General features: G+C 40.8%; 1 protein-coding gene across 3 annotated transcripts in view; it reads left to right on the forward strand.

Moving 5' to 3' along the window:
• Positions 1 to 13,042, forward strand: part of NPAS2 (neuronal PAS domain protein 2) — a 188,365-nt gene that overhangs the window by 24,768 nt on the left and 150,555 nt on the right. For all 3 annotated transcript variants that reach the window (XM_075852679.1, XM_075852680.1, XM_075852681.1), the window contains exons 2-3: positions 4,019 to 4,072; positions 4,243 to 4,391. In XM_075852679.1, coding sequence (XP_075708794.1) covers positions 4,019 to 4,072; positions 4,243 to 4,391 — 203 coding nt within the window. The remainder of the gene's footprint in view (positions 1 to 4,018; positions 4,073 to 4,242; positions 4,392 to 13,042) is intronic.

Here is a 13,042-nt window from a genome sequence, read left to right on the forward strand (position 1 = left end):
GACTTTAAAAAAATGTGATAAAAAGTGATCAAAAAGTCGCATCTACTCCAAAATGGTACCAATAAAAACTACAAGTCGTCCCGCAAGAAACAAGAAGTTATACAGCTATGTCGACGCAAAAATAAAAAAGTTATAGCTCTTCGAATGTGACAATGGAAAAATGTAGAAAATGGCTTGGCCATTAGGGCCCAGAGTGCAAGCAGGGGGAAGGGGTTAAAGGCTATGTAAACTTTTTGATGGACATTTTTTTTTAAATAAACAGGTCTATCAGTGTGTTTAGTGTAACTTTTGAATTAGTCTTTATTAAAAATTTGTTTCACTTTTGTAGATACAGCTGCTCTGTATTCTCTATACAGAGCTGCTGTATGTATCGATAAATCCTGTTCCCGTCAGGTCTGCGGGACTTTATTGTGTGTCTAAATCATATATTAGGTAGGTTTTTAATGTATATGTGAACTGTATATGTGTCCCATGTGGCTGGAACATTTATTTATTGATTCCCATTAAAATGTTCTATTCCTTAATAAAATGATATTTCACCTGCACACACCAATATAGCTATCACACGTACCGGCAAATGCACATGCGCCTGTGCACCACTGCCAAGTCTGCAAAAATATAACTCGTGCCCAAATAACACTTTAAATAAATGTGAGCTGGTTACTTTCGGAATGTAGTTGACAATCCTGTTGATAGAGGTGTAGAAGATCCCTTTTACAGAGTTTTGTGATTCAGAGAAATATCAGTCATTACCTTTACAATCTGACATGTCAGCTCATATAAAATATGATTGGGAGCAGACTTGAGCAGTCACATTGTCGCCGTATAATAATGTTCCTAAACTGACCTACTTTTTAGTCTTTGCAGAGAGCAGGCTAATCCAGTTTAACATGGCTAAAGGAGGATGGGCACACATATTTCTGATGAAAGATACTGAAAATATTCTGAGGTGACATGCAGCGCTCATAAGGAAAAACTCTGAAATATAGTGGCTTTTTTCTTTTGGCCGGGGCTTTAGAGGTGTGTGACTTCATTAAGAGTTGGCTATGTTATAAATGTCAATAATAATAATAATAATAATAATAATCTTCATATAGCGCCAACATATTCTGCAGCAATTCAGATAGAACGTGTACAGACATTCTCAGACATTACATAGTGATAAAACTAATTACCAATTCACACAAGAGGAGCGAGGACAATCTATGGGAAACAAAATGTAAAAAGTGCTTGTTTTGTACAATGGTGCAGCCATCTTTTATAAAATAGGGTAGTACACAAAGCTGCATGAGCCGGTCACCAGCCAGTTTCTGTGTGCGACAGGCATTAGGGTGCAAGTCTTGTGGAGGGTGGGATACTGTCAAGTTTTGAGAAGTAATGTAATAGTGAAAGGGGGGGGGGGGGCTAAAGAAAAGGGGTCAGTTTAGTGCATGTGATAGGCCTGTATAAAAAATTGTGTTTTTAGGACACGCTTAGGGTATGTGCACACACACTAATTACGTCCGTAATTGACGGACGTATTTCGGCCGCAAGTCCCGGACCGAACACAGTGCAGGGAGCCGGGCTCCTAGCATCATAGTTATATACGATGCTAGGAGTCCCTGCCTCTCTGCAGGACAACTGTCCCGTACTGTAATCATGTTTTTCAGTATGGGACAGCAGTTCCACGGAGAGGCAGGGACTCCTAGCATCGTACATAAGTATGATGCTAGGAGCCCGGCTCCCTGCACTGTGTTCGGTCCACTAATTGCGGCCGAAATACGTCCGTCAATTTACGGACGTAATTAGTGTGTGTGCACATACCCTTAAAAATGTGGATGTGAGAAATTAATCTCATTGTCCTGGGTAGCGAATTCCAGAGAACTGGTGCAGCATGGGAATAGTCTTGGGCAGGAGAGTTACAGTAGACAATACGAGAATGAATCAGAGCGACAATAAGAGTTTTCACAGTAAGAAAAGGGCAGATTCTGAAGATTTGTTTGAGGTGCAGGTGACATGAGCGTGCAAATGATTGAATATGAGAAGTAAGGAAAAGATCTGATACCAACATAACCCCAAGACAGAGGGGGTGCTGCCTGGGAGTTATGGCAGTACCACACAGTGAGATGGAGACATCAGGTTTAGGTAGGTTAGTAGATGGTGGAAACACAAGGATCTTAGTTTTTAAAAGATTCAGTTCCAGATAGAAAAACACGGTATTCTCTACAGAAGATTTTCCCCTTTCTTCAGATATTTCATCACGACCTGGAAACAGACATTTGTATATTGCAGTTGTGCATTTATGTATTCCATGGAATAAACAATAAATTGATCCTTATTCTCCTATCGCACACAGGAGGGAATTTATTAGGACTGGCTTTTTATATGTCATGCCCTAGGGCCAGTTCACACTGAGTTTTCAGTTTTGAGGTGGAAACCGCTTCGGAATCAGCAGCAAAAATGCCCCAAATCTCCCCCTATCAAGTTTCAATGGGAGGCAGAGGCCTTTTTTTTTCTAGGCAGCTTTTGACCGCTCGTGGATAAAAAAAAAGTGACATGCCTTTCTTGGAGAGGTTTCTTCCTCTGAACCGTTATTGAAATCAAAAGGAGGCAGGATAAACCTGCGCAACTCGTTTGAAGCGTTTTTTTGCCGTGGTTTCTAAATTTTACTAAATGCCAAGAGAAAACGTGACAAAAAACACTGGAATTTCAAAATCTACCTCAAAAATCCGTTGTTTCAACGGACCGTGTGAAGGGGCCGTTGAAAAATAGAACATGTCCTATTTTCCGTTTTCACAGATGCCTACATAGACTCATATCTATGGGGATCTGTGAAAATGGGACCCACATAAGGGCAACTCAGACGTGAAAAACTGCAGTTTTTCACGTCCGAGTTTTCCCACGTCCGACTTAATAAGGCCTTAATAGGAAACAAGCTGCAGTAACAGGCGCACAGCTCTTAATACATTTTTTACATCTTCGGCTGTCCATGTAGGACTCAGTAAAATCTTCGCTAGCCAGAAGTTGGCATGTATTTCCGCTATAATTTATGCCATTTTCTAAAGTAAGGTATAGTAAATGCGTCAGGTGGCAATAACTCTGCCCCTTTCCGCTAAGCTCCACCATCTCAAAAAATTTGGCAACCTCCGCAGAAATGGCCAAAATGCGCAATTATTGTGACATTGAAGCCATTTTAAGTAAACTGGCGTAGAAAAGTTGATAATTTCCCCCCCAAAGAATGATAAATATCAAGGTCCCAATTTCAGGATTATAACAAATTTTTGGGTGATTTTTTTTTAGATTAACCCTTATGACAATTTAATATATGGCTGTAGATTACAGGTGCATATGTTGCAAATAATTTTTATTTAAGGGACCGTTCACACAGATTTATTTTGTCGCTGATTTTGACATGGAAACTGTGCCAAAATACTGCCAAAATTGCCCACCCCCACCACCGATTTATTTAAATGGGAAGCAGAGGCATTTTTCCCAAACGGCTGCTTTTGGCGACTCGCATAAAAAAAAAATGTCCTTTCTTGCCGCAGTTTCCGCCTCTGACGTCCCATTGAAATCGTTTCTAAACCTTTTTCGCTGCGTTTTTTGCCAGCTCCAATGGTCGTGGGCAAAAAACACAGTAAAAAAAACGTGCAAAAATATACGTTGCAGGCAGTTCAAAATTTGCCTCAAAATTCCTGAATGAATTCTGCCTGCAAAAAAACTCAGTGTGAACAGGGCCTAAGAAAGCCAAAGGTATCAAGTGACCAGATGTTGTTTACAGAATACAGAAGTATAACCAATTATATGCATAATACAAATAACTAACAACTAAATGGCCCAATCTACTTACTATAAAAAAAAAAAAATGAAATTGATTCCTGAAGTGTAAAACATAAAAGAGACATTTCTGTGTCTTGCCAAAGAATCATGTTTTAGTAAACCAAGACGTAACTCGAACTGATAACTTGAAATGACAAAAAAAGACACAAAGTCTAGCTGGTTTTTTCATGTAAGCAGCAACTCCCTTCTCTGTTCACAGGAATAGCTGCGTAAAGAAGCTAATGGATGGAGATGAGAAAGATAGGGCAAAGAGGTAAGAACAAGAACCTTTGTAAGTTTAAAATGCTTCAGAAATCTAGTTGCAAAATAAATTTTATTAACAGGACAAAAACTGTCTAGTTTCTACTGCTTCTTATAATATTATGCTGCTTCCATAATACCATAGCTAACTTTTCTCTTCTGCTCAAATGTTTGCTTTTTCAGGGCTTTACGTAACAGATCTGAGAAAAAGAGGCGTGACCAGTTCAATGTACTTATCAAAGAGCTCAGCACCATGCTTCCCGGGAATGCCCGCAAGTTGGACAAAACCACTGTGCTGCAAAAAGTTATTGGCTTCCTACAAAAACACAATGGTAACTCATTTCAGAAGAACTCTCATTCAATTTATTTCAATAAATATTTGAATATTATTAAAGAAAACGACTACAGGAGGACACAACATTCTATGCCATTTCCTTACCAAGCACCCTCCGCATTAGATTAAGAAACACGCATACTTACCAGACAATCTACTATTCAGATTGGCCTTAAAACTGCCATCTTCCTCTTTCTGGCAGCTGGAACCAATAATGCCAGTGCCACATATAAGTACACAACCTTCTTTAAAATATTTATTAAAAAGTTATCAAATATTACGTGCAATTGCAAAAACATAAGTACCCCAAAACTTCCAATTTACTCATGTAACGACTGGTGATTTTTTTAACCCCTTAAGGACGCAGCCTACTTTTGGCCTTAAGGCTCAGAGCCCATTTTTCAAATCTGACATATTTCACTTTATGTGGTAATAACGTCGGAATGCTTAAACCTATCCAAGCGATTCTGAGATTGTTTTCTCGTGACACATTGGGCTTCATGTTCGTGGTAAAATTTGGTCGATATATTCAGTGTTTATTGGTGAAAAATTGCAAAATGTAGAGAAAATTTGGAAAAAATAGAATTTTTCAGAATTTTAATGCATCTGCTTGTAAAACAGACGGTTATACCACCCAAAATAGTTACTAGTTCACAATTCCCATATGTCTACTTTAGATTGGCATCGTTTTTTGAACATTCTTTTATTTTTCTTGGACGTTACAAGGCTTAGAACCTAAACAGCAATTTCTCATATTTTTAAGAAAATTTCAAAAGCCTTTTTTTTTAAGGTACTTCTTCAGTTCTGAAGAGGCTTTGAGGGGCCTATGTATTAGAAACCCTGATAAAACACCCCATTTTAAAAACTAGACCCCTCAAAGTATTCAAAACAGCATTTAGAAAGTTTTTTAACCCTTCAGGCATTTGAAAAGAATTAAAGCAAAGTGGAGGTGAAATTTGCAAATTTCATTTTTCTTGCTGAATTTCAATTTCTATTCATTTTTTTTCTGTAACACAGAAGGTTTTACCAGAGAAACACTACTAAATATGTATTGTCCAGATTCTGCAGTTTTTAGAAATGTCCCACATGTGGCTCTACTGCGCTCATGGACTAAAACACAAGCCCTAGAAGCAAAGAAGCACCTAGTGCATTTTGAGTCCTCTTTTTTATTAGAATATATTTTAGGCAGCATGCCAGGTTTGAAGAGGTGTTGAGGTGCCAAAACAGTAGGAATCCCTGAATAGTGACCCCATTTTGGAAACTACACCCCTCAAGGAATTCATTTCTGGTTGTTGTTACCATTTTGACCGCACAGTTTTTTCACAGCACCTATTTGAATTGGGCTGTGAAATTAAAAAAATGTCATTTTTTCCAATAAGATGTCATTTGTGATCAAAATTTATTATTTTCACAGGGAACAAAATACCCCATTTTGTTGCCCAATTTGTCCTTAGTGCGGCAATACCCCATTTGTGGTGATAAACTGCCGTTTGGGCCCATGGGAGGGCTCAGAATGAAAGGAGCGCTATGTGTTTGTTGGAGTCCAGATTTTGCTGGATTGGTTTTCGGGTGCCATGTTGCATTTGCAGAGCCCCAGAGGTATCAAAGCAATGGAAACCCACAGAAGTGACCCCATTTTGGAAACTACACCCCTCAAGGAATTCAAATATGGTTGTTGTTACAATTTTGACCGCACAGTTTTTTCACAGAACTTATTTGAATTGGGCTGGGAATTAAAAAAATTACATTTTTTCCAATAAGATGTCATTTTTTATCAAAATTTCTTATTTTCACAGGGAACAAAATACCCTATTTTGTTGCCCAATTTCTCCTGAGTGCAGCAATACCCCATTTGTGGCGATAAACTGCAGTTTGGGCCCATGGGAGGCCTCAGAAGTGAAGTAGCGCTGTGTGTTCTTTGGAGTGCAGATTTTGCTGGTTTGGTTTTCGGGTGCCATCTCGCATTTGCAGAGCCCCAGAGGTATCAAAGCAATGGAAACCCACCAGAACTGACCCCATTTTGGATTCTACACCCCTCAAGGAATTCATTTATGGGTGTTGTGACCATTTAGACCCCATAGTTTCTTCACAGAACTTATTTGAATTGGGCTGGGAATTTAAAAAAAATATATTTTTTCCAATAATATGTCGTTTTAGCTCAAAAATTATTATTTTCACAAGATATAAAATACTACATTTTGTTGCCCAATTTGTCCTGAGTGCAGCAATACCCCATTTGTGATGATAAACTGCTGTTTGGGCCCATGGGTGGGCTCAGAAGGAAAGGAGCGCTATGTGTTTGTTGGAGTACAGATTTTGCTGGTTTGGTTTTCGGGTGCCATGTCGCATTTGCAGAGCCCCAGAGGTATCAAAGCAATGGAAACCCACCAGAAGTGACCCCATTTTGGAAACTACACCCTTCAAGGAATTCATTTATGGGTGTTGTGACCATTTTGACCCCATAGTTTTTTCACAGAACTTATTTGGCTTGGAATTAAAACAAAATTAATTTTTTCCAATAATATGTAGTTTTGGCTGAAAAGTTCTTATTTTCACAAGAAATAAAATACCCCATTCTGTTGCGCAATTTGTCCTGAGTGCAGTAATACCCCATTTGTGGTGATAAACTGCCGTTTGGGCCCATGGGAGGGCTCAGAACGAAAGGACCACCATTTGGCCTACTGGGGATTTTCTCGTGCAAAGTCATGTGTGCAGAAGCCCCAGTACAGTTGAAACCCTCAAGAAGTGACCCCGTTTTAAAAACGACACCCTTAAGGCATTCATCTAGAGGTGTAGTGAGCATTTTGACCGGAGAGATACACCCCATAAACTGTAATGTGGGTTCTCCCGGTTATGGCAATACCCTCAATGTGGCTGTTATCAGCTGCTTGGGCACACAGCAGGGCTCAGAAGGGAAAGATAAGGGGGGATAAGCTGTGCGGAGTACATCAGGGTAAGTAGAATTGGGGTAAATTATAAAACAAGGGATGCATGATAAATTTTAAAACACTTTCATACAGAGCTCTGGTTTTTCGGGACACGCGTTACATTGATATATTGTGTCCTCCTTTATACCCCTCTTATAGCAGACTTTGCACCTCTTTTGACTTTTTCCCTTCTTGCCAGTTTGGGGAACTTCTCCTGGAAAGTGTTGCCCTGGTACGATGCGTGTGGCCTCGCTTCCAGAAGTACTGGGTGCCCCCCCGTTCCTGGTCCCTAAAGATTAGGTTCTTGATAATCACCTCTTGAAATTCCAGGAAAGTTCCCCTCTGGCCTGTACATCGACGTAGCACGTACACATTGTACAATGCCATCTGTATGATGTGCCCGGCCAGCTTCTTATACCACACCGCATGGCGCTGTAGGGCTTCAGGACTTGATCTGACAAGTCCACCCCTCCCATGTACCTATTGTAGTCCAGGATGCAGTCTGGTTTAGGGGTCTCTGTACTGGTACCTCGTACAGGTACATGGGTACTGGTGTGACATCTCTCTTGTCCTTGTACTTGACACACATTATGTTGCTGCTAGAATGTGCCCTGCGCGCACCCCTTCTTGTTTGCCCTGCAGAGTCTTAGGGAGGCCTCTCAGATTTCGTCTAGCAGTGCCGCATGCCGCAGGACTGGAAGCGATTCAGTCGAAGAGTGGGACGCCGGTATAAAAATTATCCAGGTAGAGGTGGTAACCCTGGTCCAGCAGTGGGTGCACCAAATCCCACACAATTTTTGCATTAACTCCCAGTAAGGGGGGGCATTCTGGGGGGCTGAGCACTGGTGTCCTTCCCTTCAAATATCCTAAACCTGTAGGTATACCCTGATGCACTCTCGCACAGCTCATACATCTTCACGCCATACCTTGCCTTCTTACCCGGCAGGTACTCGCGGAATTGAACCCTCCCTTTAACACCTTCCCGACCGCCCACTGTCTTTTGACGTCAGGCGGTGCAGGTGCTTAATCTACAGAGACGTCTTTTGGCGTCGCTGTAGATCAGGCTGATGAGCGCTCGTGTGAGCACTCATCCTCTAAGCAGGAGCTGTTACTAACAGCTCCTGATCTTAAAGCAGCCTCCTGAACACAGCTGGGGTCGGCAAACATTCGGACCCCAGCTTTTTAACCATTTGATTACCGCGGTCCGTGACCGCGGCATGATCAAAGGGAATTCCCCTCTTTGATTGCATCACCGGGATTCCAGTGATGCGATCAAACAATAGGGAATCCCTCTGCAGTCAGCCCTGGGGACCTACAAAGGACCCCAGGGCTGTCTGTTCAGTTTGCCTGCTGTTCGGGCACACTATGTGCTGCCCGATCAGCAGCCTGTGTCATAGTGACACAGTGTAATGTATTAGCGTACAGAAGTATGCTAATACATTACAAGTAAAAAATAAAGTTACAAATAAAGTTATCCATTGATGGGATTAAAAAAAAAAAAAGTAACAAAATAAATAAATAAAAAAAAGTCCCAAAAAGAGTCCTTATTTTGCATTAAATACATTTTATTGCCCCTACACTAAATAAAAACAAAAAACCTACACATATTAGGTATCTACACGACCGTAATAACCTGAAGAATTAAACTAATGGGTTATTTAGCGTGAAACGTGAACGGGATAAAAAAGAAACAAAAAAAAGTATTCAGAGAATCGCTTTTTTCCTATATTCACGCCGTAAAAAAAATACTATTTCTCTCGCATAAAACAAGGCCTCATACAGCCACGTCAATGAAAAAATAAAAAAGCTATGGCTGCTGAAACGCAGAGAGGCAAAAACAGAAAAATTGATCTGGTCATTAAAGAGGCTCTGTCACCAGATTTTGCAACCCCTATCTGCTATTGCAGCAGATAGGCGCTGCAATGTAGATTACAGTAACGTTTTTATTTTTAAAAAACGAGCATTTTTGGCCAAGTTATGACCATTTTTGTAGTTATGCAAATGAGGCTTGCAAAAGTCCAAGTGGGTGTGTTTAAAAGTACAAGTCCAAGTGGGTGTGTATTATGTGCGTACATCGGGGCGTTTTTAATACTTGTACTAGCTGGGCGCTGTGAAGAGAAGTAACATCCTCTTCTCTTCAGAACGCCCAGCTTGTGACAGTGCAGACCTGTGACGTCACTCACAGGTCCTGCATCGTGACGGCCACATCGGCACCAGAGGCTACAGCTGATTCTGCAGCAGCATCAGCGTTTGCAGGTAAGATCGACTTACCTGCAAACGCTGATGCTGCTGCAGAATCAGCTGTAGCCTCTGGTGCCGATGTGGCCGTCACGATGCAGGACCTGTGAGTGACGTCACAGGTCTGCACTGTCACAAGCTGGGCGTTCTGAAGAGAAGAGGATGTTACTTCTCATCAGAGCGCCCAGCTAGTGAAAGTATTAAAAACGCCCCGATGTACGCACATAATACACACCCACTTGGACTTGTACTTTTAAACACACCCACTTGGACTTTTGCAAGCCTCATTTGCATAACTACAAAAATGGTCATAACTTGGCCAAAAATGCTCGTTTTTTTAAAATAAAAACGTTACTGTAATCTACATTGCAGCGCCTATCTGCTGCAATAGCAGATAGGGGTTGCAAAATCTGGTGACAGAGCCTCTTTAAGGTCTTTTCAGGCCCGGTCATTAAGGGGTTAAAATCCACCAAGGACTCATCAATAGAAATACACTTCTCGGGCGTGTATGCTTGGGAAAACCGGGCACTGAAACGGTCTAATAGGGGTCTCCGTTTATACAAACGGTCAAAACTGGGGTCATCTCGGGGTGGGCACGGCTCATTATCAGCATGATGTAAGAAGCCAAGTATTGCCTGATTTTTTTTTTTTTTTTAGGTTACAGTTCAGTTCTGAAGTTGCTTTGATGGACCTATATATTAGAAACCCCTATCAAACACCCCATTTTAGAAACTAGAACCCTCAAAGTATTCACAACAGCATTTAGAAAGTTTATGAACCCTTTAGGTGTTTCACAGGAATTTAGAGCAAAGTAGAGGTGAAATTAAAATAATTTTTTTGTCAGAAAATCCTCTTTATACCATTTTTTTTATAACACAAAAGGTTTTACCAGATAAACGCAACTTAATACGTATTGCCCAGATTCTGCAGTTTTGAGAAATATCCCACATGTGGCCCTAGTGCGGTAATGGACTGAAGCACCGGCCTCCGAAGCAAAGGAGCGCCTAGTGGATTTTGAGGCCTCCTTTTTATTAGGCACCATGTCTGGTTTGAAGTGGTCTTGTGGTGCCAAAACAGTGGAAAACCTCCAAAAGTGACCCCATTTTGAAAACTAGACCCCTTGAGGAATCCATTGTAGGTTTCTTGGGGTGCGTGCGGCTTTTTGATCAGTTTTTATTCTATTTTTAGGTGGCGTGGTGACTAAAAATCAGCAATTCCACTATTGTTTTTTTAATCTATTTTTTTTACAGCGTGCACCGTGCGCTATAAATGACACATTCACTTTATTCTGCGTGGCGATACGATTACGGCGATACCATATGTTTATAGTTTTTTTTTATGTCTTATGGCGTTTGCACAATAAAATACTTTTTGTAATAAATCATTCACTTTTTGTGTTACCTTATTCTAAGAGCCATAACGGTTTTATTTTTCCATCAATAAAGCCGTGCGAGGACTTATTTTTTGCGTAACGAACTGTAGTTTCGATCAGGACCATTTTTAGGTAAATGCGACTTTTTGATCTCTTTTTATTTAATTTTTTGGGAGGTGAAGTGACCAAACAATTGTGATTCTGGTACGGTTTATTATTATTTTCTTTTACGGCGTTCACCGTGCGGGATAAATAACGAAATAATTTTGTAGTTCAGGCCGTTACGGATGCGGCGATACTAATTATGTATAGTTTATTTGTTTGTTTATATATTTTTATTAATAATAAAGGACTGATAAGGGAAAAGGGGGGATTTTTACTTTTAATACTTTTAAAACTTTTATTTTCTTATTTTTACGCATCTTTTTTTAACTTTTTTGTAACTTTATTACTTTGTCCCATTAGGGGACTTGAGGGCAGGAGGCCCTGATCGCTATTCTAATACACTGCACTACATACGTAGTGCAGTGTATTAGAGCTGCCAGCTACTCACTGACAGCAAGTATAGTGGGTCCTGACGACTAGGCTTCCGTCGATGGCAGAGCCGGACGCCATTGTTTGGTGTCCGGTTGCCATAGCCACCATCGCCAGCCGCTATCGCGTTTCAGGCTGGCGATTGTAGCTTAACCCCTAAAAAAGCCGTGATCACTATTGAACACGGCTTTTAAGGGGTTAATCAGCGGGGACACAGCGATCGGTCCCCGCTGTAGGAGCTGTGACAGCTGCTGTACGAGACAGCAGCTGTCACAGCTCCTGCATGTGTCGGGAGGACGGCCGAAATGGCCGTTATTCCCCCGACGTAATAATCCGTCGCTGAGCGCTAACGATACAGTTAGCGCGACGGATTATTACGTCGCTGAGCGCGAAGGGGTTAATGAAGATGTGCAGTGAAGAAGAAGCATATGACAATGAACTAATAAAAAAACATAACTTGAATCTACTGGGATACTCCACATTGATGCTACTTTATGCTAAACATTTGGTAGGTAAAAAGTAAAGGACAGATGGAAAAAATATGACTTCAATATTAAATACACAGGTTTTGTTGTCTGTTACCATGGAGACACTTTGGTCTGCATAGTTACTGTAGACACAAAACGATAGGAGATTTTTAAGCAAAACCTTTAGCAAAGTTGTGTTTTTCATTTTAGATAGGACAATAAAAAATGTAGTTACGAAGGTGTAAATAGTCTTAAATAAGAAAAACAGGAGATTAATAATTTAAACAGAACCAGGGAAAATATTCCATTCAATTGTTTTAAAGATAATCCTATATTTGTTTTTAAGAAATGAGAAGCTTTTTCAAGAAGCAGGAAATACTTTGTTTTATATTGTACTTATTTAATCAAATAATGAGGTTGTCTCATCATGACAATCTCCTTTGCTAAAGTGGTTCCCCCATCAGTGAGCTGATTGCTGAAGGGTCACAAAAAGCTGTATGATATCTAGTGCATCATAAGCTACAAGTTAAACAATTTGTACAGAGCATTGTTAACATACCTGAAAATGTGGAACTGCGATCGAGCATTGATGTCTCTTTATACCATAAGGCTTTTGATTTGATCGAATGGCCTATTCTACTAAACTGTTTTCATAAAATGGATTTTGACCCACCCTTCTCACAAAGGCCTTAGCAGTTAAACTGAGACAGGATAGTAGCAATCATGGCTAATTGGCTCTAAGGAAAACCACATAGGACTGTGTCACGGTGGGTGTGTGGACCCACTGGGCCGTACCGAATCATGATAGCAGCTGGCCAACAGAATACCAAGTCAAAGTCTATAGTACGGATAAGGGTACCTGTGGTAACTTCAAACAGTAGCGATGGTAGGCTCGGAAGGGACCTTGGCAGCAGGCAGGCACCAGACGCAATGTAACAAGAAAGGCGTAGTATACAGCACAGAACCGTCCTTTTTCTTGACGAAGAAGAACCCGGCTCCTGCCGTTAAGGAGGACTTCCGTATGAAACCCCTCTCCAGATTCTCCTTAATATAGGCCGACATAGACTGAGTCTCTGGCAAGGAAAGAGGATAAATCCTACCACGGGGAAGG

This window comes from Rhinoderma darwinii, chromosome 2 (genome assembly GCF_050947455.1).
Source record: "Rhinoderma darwinii isolate aRhiDar2 chromosome 2, aRhiDar2.hap1, whole genome shotgun sequence".
NCBI classification, from domain to species: domain Eukaryota; kingdom Metazoa; phylum Chordata; class Amphibia; order Anura; family Rhinodermatidae; genus Rhinoderma; species Rhinoderma darwinii.